This window comes from Melozone crissalis, unplaced genomic scaffold (genome assembly GCF_028551555.1).
Source record: "Melozone crissalis strain CALT ecotype California unplaced genomic scaffold, PUWL_Pcris_2 ptg000042l_1, whole genome shotgun sequence".
In the NCBI taxonomy this organism is placed as follows: Eukaryota; Metazoa; Chordata; class Aves; order Passeriformes; family Passerellidae; genus Melozone; species Melozone crissalis.
In genome coordinates this window covers 4,249,221-4,267,856 of record NW_026535820.1, presented here as the reverse complement: position 1 = coordinate 4,267,856, position 18,636 = coordinate 4,249,221, and the positions used below count along the sequence as shown (strand labels likewise).

At 35.9% G+C, this 18,636-nt stretch overlaps 1 protein-coding gene across 6 annotated transcripts in view; it reads left to right on the top strand.

The window, feature by feature from the left end:
• The window catches only part of CUNH8orf34 (chromosome unknown C8orf34 homolog), a 149,726-nt gene that overhangs the window by 95,266 nt on the left and 35,824 nt on the right, over positions 1 to 18,636 (top strand). For all 6 annotated transcript variants that reach the window (XM_054285176.1, XM_054285175.1, XM_054285171.1 and 3 more), the window contains 2 exons: positions 1,263 to 1,398; positions 18,093 to 18,178. In XM_054285176.1, coding sequence (XP_054141151.1) covers positions 1,263 to 1,398; positions 18,093 to 18,178 — 222 coding nt within the window. The remainder of the gene's footprint in view (positions 1 to 1,262; positions 1,399 to 18,092; positions 18,179 to 18,636) is intronic.

Below are 18,636 nucleotides of genomic sequence, written 5' to 3'. Positions count from 1 at the left end.
GGTAAGACTAGGGTCTATGAACTGTAGAGGACAACCAGAAGTATTTTGAGTAGAGATTTGGGGGGTTGTATCTCATTTATTTGTGTATGAAAAGCAGCTTGGTTCTCCACTGTGGGTTTGTAATGACTATTGTGTATTTTAAATTCTAATTAATTCAATTAATTAGCCTCCTCTGATTTTAAAGTTTTCTGTCACTTTTCTCTATCTGATATTGGGATTTAAAATCTTTTTGTACTTCCTGCTTCATTCAGATCCTTTGACATTAGGTTTCTTTTGTAAATGTAAATATATGAAAATTCATGTGTATAGAATATCTGAAAGACATTTTAATCAGATGATGGCATACTGTGTACCATAAACCACATGCATCACTCAGCACATGGAATGGTTACATGGTCAGTATATGATCATTTAATAGAAGCTAGCCAGTGCTTTGCTTGTTTACATTTCAGCTAGAGTCTAATCAAGTTATAAACAACTGAAAATTTGGCTTTATAGATACATGAGGCATAGAGAACTTGTGTTAGCAAAAAATATTTTGTGTTTTGTGTTAGCAAAAATATAGAGATTAATCTCGAAAAAATGGCCTGACTGTAAACCAAGAAAATTCATTTACAGTCCAGCTGAGCTGCACTATTCCAGTGTCATCTTGGGAAAAAAATTCTCTGAGACCCTCTTCTATCTCCCTTCAAAATGTGAATGATTTTACAGTCATTAAAATTCAGTTTTTATTGTGAGTTGCCCATATTACAGGAATATGGTAGATTTAAGTATGCATATTATGGTCCCTTTCAATGTGGTATATGTGTCCATTTCATATTTTGTGGGTTTAGCAGAACACTTATTTTAGCAATATTTTTTCATTGCTAGGTGAATAGATGATGAAAAAACCACAGAGAAATAGCATACATTAAAAAAAATTATTTTTGTCTTCAATATGTCCAGTGTCAAATAGAGCTATTGCACAGCATCTCTTGATGACAAGTTTTTTTAAAATGAGCCAGATAAATAAAGATTTTTAAAATATGCAGCATGGTTTGATGTGGAAACTATACTAAATATTTTTTAAGGAACCCTTATAAGACGGTGATAATATATAAAAAATAAAAATGCTCTCAAATGTCTTTTCCTATTAGTATGCAAGTAACTGTTTTCTTCCGGATTTTTGAGCAGTTCCATTTTTTAGTGATTCTACAGGTAAGGCTTCTTTGTTGCTGCAAAATTTAATCATGTGTTCATCCCATTGTTCTATCTTGTTGCAGAGGATCTAGATGATCTCAGAATGGAAGGAGTAACAAGTGTGGTGTCTTCTGGGAGCAAATTCAATCAAACTCGAAGTGCTCATACGGCTGAGCCTCAAGCAAAGGTCACATTGAATATATGTGCAAGATGTGCCAGGTAAAATCGAAACAAAACCAGATCGTGCTAACCAATACACTTTTTTCCTCCAGGTATTTGGCTGTGTTTTATGCTTAAGGACCAGATGATGACCTCTCCTGTGCTAAAAAAAAATTAATTTCTTAGCTACTGGCTACCCTATGACCTCTGGCATTTGAATTGTGCAACTTATGTTTATGCTTGATATGTCACATCGACGGTGAATCAAAGAACATAGTTAGTCTTAGGCCTTGCTTCACAGCTTGAAACTATTTTGAGCCCTTCCGTCTCTGAATTTCATTAGTTATTTGAGCTTCTGTGGTTTTTCGGGGGATGAATCAGGGAATTTAAGGGTTCAAATCCAATTTGAAAAGCACCTGTATAAATGGAGATTTAGTTGCACAGGTGCAGTTCAGGATTTCAAATAGTTGCTTTTGAGCACTTTATAATCTCATCCTGTCTCACCTCTGGGAAATAATTTAGTCAGGTTGAACCCCTTTTAGTTTTGACAACTGGCAATAATTTCTGCATTTACAGTATGAAGACCAAATAAACAGGTTAGTATTCCTGTAGCTTAGTCAACTCGAGAATGCAACACTAACAGAAACCCCTTAAATTTCCTGGATGAATTCTTCTGTGTAGACAAAAGCTCATTTGGAGAAAGGATTTAAGCCTGTTTAAATGACAAAACTAGCCTTCTCACCCTTCTGTTAATGGTTCAGATTAGCAAGAACAATATAGAGGCATGCCAATTTTATCTGCCTGCCTTTGCCAGTGGCTGCTCTATTGTGTAGTTTGAGAGCGGATTAACCGCTTGTAAATAAAAAGCAACCTGTGGTGAAATTAAGTCAAAAGTTTGGCCATATGCCACCCTACTTTTTTCTACTTTTTCCCCCATTTTGGTCATAAATTACTACTTTTCCAAAGCTCTTTATAGACATACAAGACATGCTTCAAGACATTTTCTGATGCTCTGGAAGCACAACTACAGGCAGAACTGAATCACTCGTGCAATAGCATCTCTAGCAGGGTTGTGGAGCCTCAGGGAACTTCACAGTACTGTCAGAGCAGCAGTGACTGGATGGCCTTGTAATTCTAGAGTTTTGCTTGTCAGCAGTGTGGTCTTATGCTTTAAGAAAAGAGCAAACATGCAAGTCATGGAATTCTTCCCAATTCAAGCAAAAAAATTGCTTATGTTGTAAAATGTTTCCAAACAACTACCTAACATGAAAGCGTGGCACATTTTTTCACCCGACATCCATAGTCCATGGATTAAGAAGTAGAGAAGTGAGGAATATAGAAACCTTAAGTTCTCTAAATTCTGAGGTTCTGAACTTACATAACATCTTTTATGGATTACTATGAAGGTTAATTAAGTTTTGAATTCCCTTAAGTAGCTGCTAACAGCAGGTGCCAAGATAGTATATATTCTCTCAATCCTGCACACCAGGGAACAAAGGGTTCAGATCTTGAGCCAAACCTAGCAACCTTGGCTATTGGTATTGTTCTTTAACTGCGTGTAATAAACGATTCTGCCCTTTAAAATAAAATGAGCTGGGAGAAAAAGATCCCTTTTGTCCCTTCATTTACTAGAGAATGCAAAACAATGCTTTATTTTGCCTGTGCACCTTCAATGATTTCCCTATCGTGTTTAAGGAAATCGGTGAGGAACTGGGTGATACCTTCATGACTGTGATTCTTTTTCCTCCTGTTGCAGTTTAGCAGTTTCTTTAAACTTTGGAGGAATTAAAAAAATACACCATCTCTTTAGGATCAAGGGAAGTCAAAAGAGACAAACCAGTATTTCTGTTGTGTTCAGTAGTGAGGAAGCTAGCATTTTTTTCTTCAAGGTGATAAAGTCTCTCCATTCTTTTGGAGTATTCCTTCCTTTACTGAGGACACCTTTCCTCTCGTCAAGACAGTTATTAGTGCAATTAGCTCTCTCTTCAGTACCTTCACAGGGGTTTAGTCTGGCACCTTCTTGCAGCAGATGAAGTGGGGGGTACAGACAGTTGCATGAAACAAGTGGCTTCAAAGACATGAAGACAGTTTTTTCGTGTTTGATTTCAAGAGCAATTAGATTGTCTGTTAGTCAATGATATAGCCATTGAAAACACTGTGCTATAAAATTAGATCGTCTCACTGAATCAGTTTCTCAGTGGTGGCCTTTGTTTCTGTTGTTATGACAAAGGCTAATAGTTAATGTAATGTCAAAATATAGAACCTATTTGACTATTAATTTGTTTTAGAAATTATATTTTTATGTTTTCATGTACCATTTTCTAACTAGTCTCGTGTGCTGTACAGTGTATATATAAATACTGTGTGATTTGATTGTAGACATATTTGAATACAATTTAAAAAGAAGTCAATAAAAGCTGTTATGCATGCTTTTGGTTGCAATTAAACAGGTATATTTCCTCTTAATGTTACTCATTTTTCAGTTGTACAAGGGGATTTGAAATGATTTGAGCTGTTAATGGCAGTGGTGTTGTATAGATAATAGGCCTTGTCAAGTCAGATTACCAGATTAGGTTTGCTGAAGGTATTTTGGCTGTCGTTAGGAGAAATGCGACTTTTTACTTGAAATTTAATTGGCGAAGTTCCAAATATTAGGAAACATGTCTTGGGTCATACAAAAAGTTGAATTTTACTCATGCATTTGCATGAGTAATTGATTTCTTTCAACCTTGATGTATTTTTTTTAAATGCTTTGCTCTCATTACTCACCACTCAATTTACTTTCTATGATACCTCCTTCAGAAGTTTTCCTGCTTTCTTGGATATATTGGAGCTTTTCTGAAAGATGTTTATTTAAACAATTGAAGGCATTTTTCAGTACTAGCTTTAAGTAATTTGGCTTAATATTTTGTATCTCAATTGGAAAGGATGACTATTCTTATTGAAGTTCTACCCTATTTCTTCATTAAAAGAGTGTGTTAGTTTTGGATGCCCTTGCTTCTAGGATGACATTTTCTTGCCATAGATCATTAGCGCTCCCTCATTATTTGAGAATTAGAGTGAACAGGTCTGTGGCTATGTGTAGGTTACCTTAGCCTGAGAATAGTGCTGGTTTCATTTTGTATGCCCCATAAAACCACCTGCTATAGGGTCCAGCTATATATCTTATATTTCTGTGGCTTCTGGAGCTTCCTACAATGAGAGCAATGACTTGTGAAAAAAATGGACTAAACCAATGGTTTTCCTCCATGCTGAGATACTTGTGATCAGACTTCATTTAGTCTGTAAAGGAGCCAGTATAGCTCCTTCCCTTTGTACCACAAAAAAGGAATGTCAAATGGAAGTGACTATAGTTAGAGATAAAAACCAATTTTGTTGCAAGACAAACTAAATCCAGTTTATATTCTGGAGGAAACCTGCAATGATGTTTAGACACTACATTTGGGAAAATATTCTCACTTACCCTAAGTCTCTGAAACAAAAGCACAAACTTAGTTGTGGATCATAAGAAATGAAACTCAGAATTCACATTATTTGAACAAGAATAAAACTCCCAAACTTGTAACTTTTTTTAGAAATTTATATTTAACCATTAATCATAATGATTTCACCAATCATCTTCAAATAATAAACAGGTAGATAGTTATCACAGACCGGGTTTGTAATTTTTTAAAAAGGTAAAGTTCTCCACCCAGACATTCAGGAAATAAAAAATGGAGAATTCTTTCAAGATATCTTAGCAAATTGGTTTTTACAGCTTATGATTTAAAAAACTAAAATAATCCCCCCAAAACAACCAAGATCCCAAAAAACCTTTGTAAAAAAGTCCCCAGAGGGCGATGAGAAATTAAAGGAAGGGTTAATTCTACTGGAGTATAAATTGGTTTGTAGTCTGGCATATAACTGTAAGAAACAGAGAGCTTACTGTTTTCTGTATAGATGTTTCACACACGATGAGCGAAATGCAGATGGATAACAGCTTTAAGAGGTTTTTCAAATGGGGAAGTAGCTACCAGAACAATGTTATTCCCATAGCTGCTCTTGGACTACAGGGCAAGTTAAGTAGCATATTAAGTCATCTAAATAAAGGGGTGACATCATTCACAAGGTGGAACAAAACAAGGTTTATAGATACAGAAAAAAGGCTACAGAAAACCCTCATCCTGTATTTGGGAGGTTTGCTTTTTTCTATTTAGCCTGAAAAATTGGGAAGGACACTTCTACTAAAATGGATCTGGATTTTGATTATTTGAGTAAAATGCTTATAATAATTCTTTCTTTGTCCAAGGGCACAGTTGCTCTGAGTGGCTTATAAAATGGACTGACTCATTCTGTAGCATGTTTTTGTGAATCCTTTCTCACATACAGGAAAAACAAATGCATTTCAGGTTTGGCCAATGAATTATAAGACATTTTCACACATTAACAAAACTTGTATGGGTTAAATAGATATTTAAATGACAGTTTGTAAAAGCCAAACACCACTTCCATAATTCTGATATGTATTGTGACTTGCACATTGAGCATTTTGCAAGAATTTAATCAACCATAAGGTAAAAGATAATATTAATGTACTATTGAATGAATTACAGGGGGTTTTCTTTTTTCTTTTTTCTTTTTTTTAAGGACCACCCATTAGCCTTGTATGCCCACTGCCATGCTCAAAAGTTAAATCTTGTTCTTGTGGAGTCTTGCCAATGCATTCCTGAAAGTAAGAAGCTTTTTGTTTTTAATAGCGCAAGGGCTGCATTCATTCTTTTTAACATCAATAGAATACAAAAAAGGGGTTGCATGTGATTAAAAAAGAAATGGGATTATAGAAAACATACTGTGCCACAAGCTTGAAGGCTTCTGAACAAGAATGCTAGGAAGGAACACTAGTTGCATACAAATGTAGGGTTGAGATGCAATGTTTTAGTTAATATTTTAAGATTAGCTAAAGCAAAAGGACAGTATAGTGAGGCCTTTTAACATACTAGAGGAATCAAAAAATATAGATATAAACAAACAAAGTACATCTATACATTAAAAAATGAAATGGAGCTTTTCTTTCATCCTTGGGATGTGAAGTACAGTTCAAGTGTAGGAACTTGTATCCTTGAGCTGTTAATGTGGAATAAATGAGGTACTCTGTGCGTGCTGCCAATGTAGATATTTTTGGAAAACTTTGTTTGAAGAAAGTACTAAAAAATTCTCATGCCAGTTTGCCTTGCTTGTGAACACTTACCCTGCTCATCATCTCTGACTGTTACATGTTTAAGATGTCTTGTCCTTCAGTCTTCAAGTTAGTTTGCTTATTTACCAGTAACCTTTTCTTTAACATTTTGGATTTTTTAAAGTTTGGTTTCCTGCAATATAGTCTCCACTACATTGATGCCTTGGATATAATCATATGAACTATGTGGTGCTAAGTGAACTTTAGAATCACATATTAGTTCTCTGCAATACGTCAATGGAATTTGAGCAGATCTTCATGATATAGAGCCCTGACAGCCAGGAACCTACCCAGGAGGAGACAAAAGAAATGAGGCCAGCTATAATTTGACATAATTTCAGATTAATAGTGGAAACTATGGAACTGTTGTTTGAATTGGCCATCATATATCTCTAGAAAAGGACAGGAATTATTTGGTTGGCTGGGGAATTCCATGGTATTAATTTAGCTTCAACTGTTTTATTATCTTAGCGTTTGTATGGAAGTGCTTTATCTCAGTGCCACAAAGCTCTGACAATTCTAATGAAACTTGAGGTCATAAAGAAGCATTCGGTGGAGAACTTGATAATGAGCTGTGAAGAAAATAGTCTGAAGCTTGACAAGTGCATCTAGTTTAACTATCAAAAGCAGAAAAGCTGATGACTGTAAAGAGGGAAAAGATTGCTGTTAAAAAGCTATTTTACTGTATACACTGTCCCCAGACAACACTCCTGAAACTTCAGACACCAAAGAGAAAACTTAATGAAATTACCTTTATGAGGAAGTTCATAAATACTGGTTAAAATCTACATTTAAAAAACAGACAATGGTGATAGGCTCCTGGAAGATTTCCTCAAGAAAAGAAAAGAACCCTACTAAGCTTCCTCAACTTTCACTTTGCACAAGATCCCTTCCTTCTTGTTTATGACAAGTCTACTCTCAATCTCATTGTGTTCCCTGAACAGAAACCACTGGTATGGCTGACTTGTGTTTTGAAATGAGATGGGTTCTCCTACCTTCCCCCGGCATTTAATCCCAAAATAACTCTAGAACTGGGGATGGAAAGGTGTGAGGAAATGGATACTGCACCATGCAACATTGGGATAGAAGCTGATCGGGTAGGGTGAAAAAGGGTCAACATCCAGCATCCTCTAGAGATGCCATAGGTCCTGACAGAAGAAAGATGTAACTTTTGCTACTGGTACATTTTTTTGGCACTTGGTCTAGGTTTTTGCTCTGCTAAATCAGACTAAGCCATCACCGTAGATGCTTCTGCTCTGTTTTTAGCAGACTGCTGCTGTTCAAGTCAGGCTGTATGATTTCTTTCTCAAACTGAGCATTCTGGCATCAGTCACCTCAGAGGGAGTAATACCATGAAAATGCATGCAGGACTAAATGGCACTGAAACTCCATGGACTGTTTTCCCCTTTTCTTGACCATATGTAACAGTGTGTGCTGCCTGGGTGACATAATAAACAGCTATGTCTGCATTGAATTCTAGTAGGGAAAGTTCTGTATGTGCAAATATTCCTTAGCTGCTACATGAATTGTCAAAACTGCTCTGTGAAGGAAATCTGCAGATGCTAACTTAAAGGTGGTTCTGGTATGTTTACATGAGCTATAATCATCCCTTTAACTGCAGTGTTAAGAGGTAATGGAATTAGAGCAAAACTTCATCACAGCGGATATAAAATAACTCCCTCTTTTTCTTTATAGACTCTAATATTAATAATCAATGATACACAGATGTTTCAGAAAGAATAACCTCTCAAGTGCTCCATATAATCCCTTATTTGACTCTGTACACTGTGATGTAATACTGGGGAATGGGCACAGGTATATGTGTGGTTTGGTACCTGTATTTGCATAAAGAATAGTCTTTGTATGTCTGCCCAGTAGTGGTAAGGCCAGCTTAGTGAGTCAGTTTCTGGCAGAAATTTCTGCTTTGTTAATTTTCCTGAAACCTGGGAACAAATTATTTCAAAGTACCAAGCAGGAAAAGTGTTTCCAAACTGAGGTAGTTAGTACGGAATGAATGTTGGAGGGAAAATTCTGTGATTTGGGTTCATGTACAGACTTTGAGGAAGTTTATGTCTTCAAATCTAAATCAAAATTCTTTATTACATACATGTATTTTTTTCTTTTCTGTCATGCATTTCATATTACCTTTCTGACTGTGTACTGTTTCTAAGTGGCTATTATTATAGGGCAGAAAGTACTAAACATTCCAGATTACTCATGTCACTATTTTACATTCTTTTTTCCTTTATCTATTTTTTTGTAACCTTAGTTTTATTGGACCTCTTGTTTAAAAGAGCTGAATTTTCCTCATGTTTGTTTGTGCCAGCTTCACAGACTTTGTCCTAAACAAAATGTTTTATTTGCATATTTTCCCTTTTAATAGTGGCAAATAAGTAAATTAAACTCCATATGGTCCTGCTTTATAACTTTTAAAAATCTCCTTTCACTTTGGAAAATTGAAAACAAACCCCATATTTTTCCTTTGGCTAGTTAAAACTTCTTATAAAGTAGAAAAATGAAAATAATTATGGGAAAAGAAAAAGCTGTGGCAAAAAAAAAAAATTAAAAAGTAAATATTCACTTTGCTTTTTCGATGAGTTGCATTTGGGCAGTGGTTAATTTGCCCAGTTTTGATGCATAAATAGCCAAAATAGTGTATTCATTGCCTTTGGTTTTGTAAGTGCTAAGTACAGCAAAAATAAATCACTGTCTTTCCTTCCCTGAAGTGGTGTAGCACTTTGGTATCTTGTGCTTTCAAAACAAAAGAAAAACAGTGAAGAAGAAAATAATTCAGAAAATGTTTTTACTGGCGCTCATGGTTATCAGAGTCAAAGACCATCAATAATTTTTTTAAGATTTCGTAGGCTGACTTGCTAAGTTTTAAGAGTAACACACTGACTTGCCTTTTCTTTCACTGTCTTGTGTTTCTTTGGAACATCTTACTGTATGCAAAATAGAAAATACCTGTGTGATTTCAAATTATTTTTTTGAGTCCATGGATCCAAGTTTGACCTCTGAAGTGTGCAAGATAGTATAATTTTTAATCCTAAACCTCAATTAATTTCATGGAAAACTCCCAATGAATTGTGTTTTGGAAGAATGGTCAAAGTCTTTCTGTTTTCAAAATCTTAACAGTGTCTGGGGAGGGCAGCAATACAAGACAGGAGATTTACATGAAGTGCTCAAACAGAAATCCCAGAAAGATCAGACTACTTTCCTCCCTCTTTTTTTACATGTTTTTCCCACTTGGTAAATTCAAGCAATAATTTCAGTCCTATCAGAAGTTCCACAAAATACTGTGATAATACAAATATCATCTGTTATCAAAAATTATAATAAGCTATGAAGAGACCAGTGTTTTCAGATGATGTATTTCCCTCTGTGTTAGATTTAAGAGCTATTTTATTTCCTTATAGTATGCACATGTGAGGTAGACTTGGTTTTTCTTGACTTAAAAAGCTGTCAGTCAGCATAAAAGTAATGGAAGATTTCCATTTGTTTGAAGAAAGATAAGTGTTTACATGTTAGTGAAAATAGACTTTGCCTTGAAACATGAGCACTAGGTACATTTGCATGTGAATTACATATTTCACATACACCTTCTAGTTTGGGTAACATGGCAGTGCACCAAGTTTATCTGGTGATAGCCCTACTGTGACTTAACTGACAGGGTTTTAATATGTGGTTTTGGTTATGCAGGAAGAATGCAGCACAAGATGCTGTGAATTAGTGGCATGTCACTAGACTATCTTTTGTTAGAACTATTGTTCAACAGTACCTGTTTTGTTGTGTTTTTTTTTTTTTTTTTTAATTTTAGGCTGGTTGTTAAAGAGAGAACTGGTTTGAGCAGGTTGGTGCACTTGCAAACATTTGAAACTGCTTCAGACAAATTCTAAGAACCGTACATGTAAAGGATTTTTTAAGGCCTTTTTAATGTCCTAGTCTTGATTTGTAAAAATGAAGGAAGTAAGAGCATATTTGAATATTAAATTAATACTATTTTGCTGGTCCTGAAAATTATTCTGCTCTGTCTCAATTTAATGGAAGGCAACATCCGATTCATTCTGTCCTTCATTTGCAGATCTTGTCATGACATGTCTTTCTCTTTTCCCCTACAAAACCCATTTAACCCCTCCAATAATTTAAAAAGACAAGTGCTTTACCAAGCTTTTCACCCTTGTTTTCCTTTGCTCTCTTTGATGTGTGCTTTGCAAGCTAATTCTCTATGGCAATGTTTCGAGATTCTTTCTGGTTTTTGTACAACAATGTGATGGATATTAGCCACAGAAGTTTCTTCTGGATGAAAAAGATACAGGGAGGAAGCCAGGAGATCATGAGCTTGAGGGAGCTTGTTGGTCATAATTTGAGGCTCTGGATAGCAGTTTAATATAGCTCTTAAAGACACAAATGCACACTCACACACAAAACTCTTTCACAAGTCCTAGGAAAAATGGTTCACAGGAGAAGAAAGAGTGTTAAGTCTGAAAAGACTGACAAAGACTGTAATTTTTCTCCTGTGAGATAATGGTTTGAAGCCAGAAGCAGATAAAAGATTGCCGTAAGAATGGCCTAATTCCCCATCTTGTAAAAGGATTAGATAATTCAGTCTCTTTATGGATTCCTTACTCTGGGAAATATATTTCCACTTTTGGTTCTCCTCAGAAATAACTGCAGAATGTACTTATTTAAAGGCACAAAGACCTGCATTCAGACATTTTGGAAAGGCAAGCAGCACACAAAAAAGATTAATTTGCAGGCTGTATCAATGTGTAGGTGTTGCTCAGCAAGTGTATATTCTTGTATTACCAGCTGAAAACATTATGCTGTGCCTTAACTATTGGTGATGTGGAAACTTTCCACAAAAATCTCCAAGAGTGACTGGAAAACAATGTGTTTAATTTGCAAAAGGAGAATGAATGTCAACCAAAATCCATTTTTAACTACTGGTTTTATGAATTTTCAAGTAATTTTCTGTGTTCTGATGTTTAAGCACTGAGAGATAGTGTCCTTAAGAAAGTGAGTGCAAAAGCAAGAAACAGACTGTGGTTTGAATGGTATTGGTGAAAATGAACTTAGTTTAGATTCATTGTATCTTAGATCAGGGTGAAACTCAAATAATATAAATTTTGTATGTCTCACATGAATGGAATTGCTGATAGTAGCAACAATGCCTGGTGGCCTTGCATAACTTCTTTAAAGTAGATTTAAATGAATTATAAATGTCTATTGGAAAGCATACTGATTGTATCATTAAGCATATATTCCTACATTTTATTTAGAGATGGTACTACATATTTCTATTTATTTGTGTGTTCTTATAGTTTGATATTGGAAATGTCTGCCTTCCTAGGTAATGTTCTGCAAGATAATCCAATAGTCCTCATCCTTTATTTCTCTTCAATGCAGATGCTTCCTGTATTTTAGTGTAGAGTGAAAACAGAAACTATGGCACTGATTTCTTAATATAACAAGGTGACATGCTGCAGAGCTTTTCTATTATTGCTTCAGAGGTGGCAGCCACTTTCATTGCTCACCAAATTCTCAATCCTGTGTTAGAGGATCTAAGGCATTTTTCTTCTACAGTTCAGTGATCTAAAAATCATATAAACTTTTTAAAAATCTAATCTTCATTAGGAAGGTAGTGTGTGTAGCTAAAGCTGATGAGGAGTTTTACCAGATAAGGAGTACTTTTGCCTATATATTTTTTAATAATATTTATTTAATATAATTTTACCATTATATTAACTGGTACAGTCTGTACTGGAAAACTTACATCTTTGTGTCTCTGTACCTGTGAATACAATGGGAATTTTTATGGCACAGTTTTAATATTTTATATTTGTAAAAGACATTAGTAAAACAAATGGGCTAAGTCAGAAATTCCTGGCTTTATATTTAGGTGCTGAAAAAACTTTGGATTTTACAGCAGTATAATGGAGTGCAGAACTTGTGGAGTCAGTAAGTCAAGGTACATGAAGTCAGAATTTGGATCAGTATGTTTGGGAACAAAGAGTGAAGTAAACTCATTATTGTAGGCAAGTCAGGACAGATGATTACGAAGCTTGAAATACTCTTACTGGTGTTGAGGTTGCTAGGGAAAGGTGCAAGAAAACATTCAATGTAACCTAAAAGCGTGTGGGGCCTTTCAGAGCTTTTGTTATCTGATCTCTGTTGCTATAACTTCCCTGGAGTTATGTATTTGTCCTAGAAAAGTTATAACTCAGTATTCCAGTGCTATCAGAGAAGGTTAGATGTAGATGTGAAGTTTTAAATTACAGAAAGGAAGTAGGTGATTTGGAGAAAAAAAATGGAAGTCCAGTAAGCCAAATTTTTGCTTCTTCTCATCTCTGATTAAAATTCCCTTTGGCTGACAAAGGAACATCATAATGTTATATATATATATAAAATAAGTTTCTTTTGTTAATAAGTTCATGAGATTCATTAATCTTATAAAATGTGTATTAGAATTTTTGATCCAAAATAATAACTGCTTCATAAAGAAACTAACTATAAATCATGGAAGTATTTGGTAGGATTTTTTCAAGAGAATGGGTAACCTACTTTGAAATAATTTAAGGAAAATAAGTGACTCAACAAATCAAAATCTCATTAATTAAGATTCTAATTCAAACATAACACTACCTCTGTTTTTCAGAGAACTTTGTTGTTGTGCACTTAAAAATATGCACCTGTTTTGGCTGATCATGAAAACGACTTTACTGCTCCTTTTGCTGAATGATTTAAGGATTCTTTTCCGAACTTTCCACTGCTTCTCACCATATTCAGCTAAAAGAAGTCAATTGAGTCTTTAGCAATGGAAATCAGGAATTTTCCAATTAAATGTGTGTTTTCAGGAATAATGTTTCACAGAAACCAAAATTTTTTACAGTGTTTATTCATATTCAATAAAATTTAGCTGACACAAGGCAAAGCAGAGAGAATGGCTGGAGCTGCAGTGCTTAGACATGCAATTTCCCCCCTCCTCCTTGGAGAGTGCCCTTTACTGTCCTGGAGCCCCTGAAGGAATTTTTCTTCACTACTAAAATGTCAGCAGAAGCATTTGTATTTTCTTGAAATAGGAGGTTTTCAGGATTTCTTCTCAAGTGAAGTTTCAGTTTCTTTTGTTTTTCACCTTAGGGAATATCAGAATTTGAACACACTTATCCAGCTCTAGTTTGCTACATTTAAAAATAAAAATAAGTCCTTAGCTGTGTATCAGAATTTGAAGGCCAACCACATGTGCATTAATTATATAACTCTTGCCTGTAGTTGTTTATTTGGGATTAAAGGAGATTTTGTCTAAAAATGATAACCATTCTGCTGGTTCATTTTAGGAAGGAATAGAATGGGATTTTGGTTATTTAAGTGACATATTTCTGGAAGAATAGGTGAAAAGAGCATTAACCTAAATATAATCTAAATTTCTATCTGTAAGTGACAATCACTCTCTGAATTTTATTTGGCACAGAAATTTCCTAAAGTACAACCTCTGTTATAAACTAGTGCAAGACAATTATTAATACACATATTTTGAATCAGTAGTCTATGCAAAGAACCAATACTAGAGGGCAAAAATCTCACTATGAGGTATTCAAAGAATTTCCATTTCTTCATTTTTAGAATACATTATGCCTTCTCCTTAAGCCCTGATAATAGAAAGTACCTATGTTTGTAATTATTTTTATTAATCCCATGTAGTCCTAAGAAGTATTACGTGAAGTATGTTGGTATTTTTTAATTCTAGTATTCTGCTGTAACATCCAATTTACTTCAGTTTCTCTAACTATTTATTTTAAGAATGTCATAGAACAACAGTGTTGACATAGAGGAGAATCATCATGTATGTCTATATTTAGTGCACTGGAGGAGTCCTCAGATAGGAATATGTCCTGCATCCAACCTTCACAGGTTGGAGAGATGGGTAGAGAAGAGCCACCTGAAATTCAACAAAGGCAAATTCAGGGTCCTGTACCTGGGGAGGAATAATCCTCTGCACCCCAGCACAGGCTGGGGGCCAACCTGCTGGAAAGCAGCTCTGCAGAGAAGGACCTGGGTCCTGGTGGACAGCATCTGTCCATGAGCCAGCAGTGTGTCCCTGTGGCCAGGAAGGTCAATGGTGTCCTGTGGGTGTGTTAGGAAGAGCATTGCCAGTGGGTTGAGGGAGGTGATTCTAACCCTACTCAGCCCTGGTGAAGCCACATCTGGAGTACTGTGTCCAGTTCTGGCTCCTCAGGACAAGAGAGACATGGAGATCATGGAGCAGGTCCAGTGAAGGGCTACAAAGGTGATGCAGGGGATGGAACATCTCTCCTGAGAGGAATGGCTGAGGGAGCTGGGCCTGTTCAGCCACGAGATAACTGAGAGGGGGCCTTATCAATGTTTATAAGGGTCTGAAGGAAGGGTTTCAAGAGGCTGGATCCAGGCATTTTTGGGGTCAAAGAAAATTGAAATATTTACCTGTAGGCTGTTTGCTTTGTAGCTCTTGAAGCTCCAACATGCAGCTGGTTACTATAACTGAAACAATGTCCTCTAAGCAAGAAATCCCACTAGAAACAGATATGGGAAAAAATGTTGGCTATCAGGTATCAAATTTAGACTCACATTAAAATAATTAATAGCTGAAAGAATGCTTTGGTTAAAAGCTGAAGTAGTGCATCAAGCATTAGTAAGACAGTAATTTTTAGGTAGCTTCTAAATCTATGTGTCTTTCTAATGAATGCTTCTTTCTGCTTAAGAGTTTTCAAGTGTTTTCATTTTACTGTGGAGATTTCTTATGAATAATACTACTTTTGAAGAAGAAATTGTAATAGTCCAAGTACCAGAGTTCTTTTGTGTGTGTTTGTGACTCTTTTTGTTGCTTGAGATTCATGAGAATCTATTCTGATTTGAATCTATTTGTAAGAAATGCATAAATAAATTGAAAATTGGATGTTAATATAAGGTATGGACATGTCAAACATCCTATTCACCCATCCATCCAGTATATTTCTTCCTACAAAGTAAAATTCTATGAAATTGATTTTCTGATTAGATACATTGAGAAGATTTTTTGTGTGTATATGTTCTTCATGAAGTAATGGACCACTGAAATATATCTAAAATCTAGAAAAAGATGAGCATAGTTCCAGTTATTCATGTCTGGTTTGGATTTATCGAAGCTCTGAATGGGAACATTATAAAATCTTGAAAAATCTGATGGGACAAAAGAAGCAGCTCCACTTCTAGAGATAGTTTTTATATTACTATAATTTAAGCAGAAAAGGTTGTAGTAATTATTCTTTTATTTAAATGAACTACCAACATTGCTGGAGAGATCAGTATCTCACTTCTGGTTCCTACAATTTCATGCATGTCTTTCTAAGACTGAATATGTGCTTGCAGTAAATGTGCATATGAATATAATGAAGGAGGATGGGTGAGTTGTACTGCAGTGGAAAATTACGTGATTTTTTGATAGCTTCCTTTTTTTTTGCATAGTTATTTCATTTGCAATTTATTTTCTCCCTATTTGAATATCTTTAGGATACAAAGTAACTTGCTTCTGTTTGACAAGCTAGACTTTAAAGAATTGGTAACTAGAGCATTAGAAGCCAGGTACAGAGCTATAAAAGATTCATAGAAGTAATTTTCAAAATTAGGTTTACAGCGTCTAACTTTTACATTTTGTTGTCTTGAGTTTCATGTTCTGTGAATTTACCACCTTAGATAAGAAATATTATGAATTTACACTGAGCTTTCCATCATAAATAAATGATTCTAGGGGCAATAAAAGGAGATAAAAGTAATTGGGGATGGAGTTATTGGGGAAATGGTTTTGAGGAGTACAAGCAAATAGATGACTTTAAGATCCATCTATATTAGATAACAGTGAGAATCATAAAATGTGAAATTTAGATAGGGCAGATAAGGGGATTCTACTTGGTTTCAAAGGTTAATTTCAAGCTTACTATAAAACAGCTGCAGAGGGTAAGAATACAGAGTGAAAAGAACTTTTTTTTTCTTCCAAGAGATAAGTTATTTCTTTCCCCAAGGTTTTACTTCAATGCATTTTTATGATTCCTGGGCTTTGCAAAATTGAATTGCATTTTTCTTATTCTTTTCATGTCTGAATAAACCCAAGGTAAGATAACCTTTATGTAAATGGCAGTTATATTGCATTTAGAGCTACAAAGCACTTCTCAGAGCAGAATTTGTACTCAGGATTCATAAGAGCCTGGAGAAGGATGGTGGGACTCCTGGGATGCTCATTTGAAAAAACAGATACAAGCATTATTTGTATAAATTGCTGTCAAGGCATTGCAGTCAGCTGGTGCAGCAGGAAAGCCTGAAGATAAAGTCTGCCATAATTACTGTATTTTCCTTTTAACAAGTAACAAAGGAGGAGGAAATATTCTTGCATACATAACCCATGTGGGGGTTAACTATGGCTAAGAGCCAGTTTCCTACCCAGCCAGTAGGATGACAGGAGAAAATAGGAAGTAAAAGCTTGTGGGTTAAGATAAGACAGGGAGATTTTTTACCAGTTACTGTAATGGGCAAAGCAGAGTTGACTTGGGGAAAATTAGTTTAATTTATTGCCAATTAAAGTAGGTTTAGGTGATGAGAAACTAAAAGATAGACATTAAAACCACACTTTTTGTCCTCCCTTTCCTCGCCCAAGTTCATTCTGTCACTTCAGACTCCTCTCCCCACCCCCTGAGCAGTGCAGGGGAGACAGAGTGGAGTTCTGTGGTCAGTCCATTAGAGGTCCTCTCTGCTCTTCCTTTCTCACCCCACTTTTCACCTGCTCAAGTGGCTCCACTGGCTACTGTCCATCTCCCAGACATACTCACTTGCCCTGGTGTTGGTTCTCCAGGGGCTGCGTGGGATATTGCGTCTGGCATTTCACCATGGGTTGTAGGGGAGTGTCTGCTCAGAGTATGGAGCACCATCTCCTTTGACCTTGGTGTGTCCTCTGCTATTTCCCAGTCTTCCTGTTCCCTGCTCTTCTGCCTGTGTGGCATTGTGACTGGCTCTTCCTTAACTCTGTTTCCTCCAAGGTGCCACCATTTTGGCAGAAGAGCTCAGCTCTGCCCTGCCGTGGTTCCTTGTGCTTCCTTTTAGAGCCAGATGGAATCACCTGTGACTTGCTCAGGGCAGCCCCAGCCTCTCCTCACCAAGGCCACCTCACTGCCAACACATTGGCATGGACATCCACCACAGTCCTATTCAATTAAAATATTTTTGGAGGTAGGGAAGGAATATTTTTGAAGGGAAGGAAGCTTACAGTCCTCATATGCACACCTAACCTCCACTTTTGTAAAATATGACTTAAAGAAATGCATAAGCTAGGATTCAGCTGGCTGTTCCTTGGAGTCTAGTTTTGGTTACTAGACAGTCCAGGTTATGATTGAACCATGAGTGTGGGCTTTTCAGCAAAGCTGCTCTTTTAATTAGGGCAATGTTGTGAGCAGGACATGTAACCAAGGATAATCTTCTTCTGTGTCTTATCCATTGAATATGATTGCAAATATTTTCATGTTATTTTTCCACAATTTAGATTGCAAGGGGATAATTTGGCAGAAAGGCCAGAAGATGTCTCCGTGGTATCTCAGACATGTGAGCCAGCAGTGTCAGACTCTGATGGTAAGTTATATAAATATTTGCTGCTCATAAAAAAACCCCCAAACATCAACATCTTGAATTTGAGAGTAGGGGTTATGTCTGTAAAAGATTAAACACTTCCAAGAGAGTGTTCTTGGGCATTTGAACTCAATCATTTACACTTCAAATCTGTTCAAAGAGCCACTAACATATTTTTTGTCATGGCCAATTAACACTCCAGAATAATTCCTAGGCTTATTTTGAGAGGTGCACTGGGCCAGAATTTGTTCTTATTAGACAGATTTTATGTTAGCACACTAACATTTAAAACAGCTTAATAGCATAGGCATGGGCTGTTCATTGCTGCTTTTATGCCAAAGAATGGTGTTTGAAATATTTAATTTATTACTAGACATGCATCCAGATGATTCAAATGTTTTCCAGTAGAAAGAAAGAGTTTATAAAATAACTCTGAAAAACACTTTTTCCCCTCATACAAA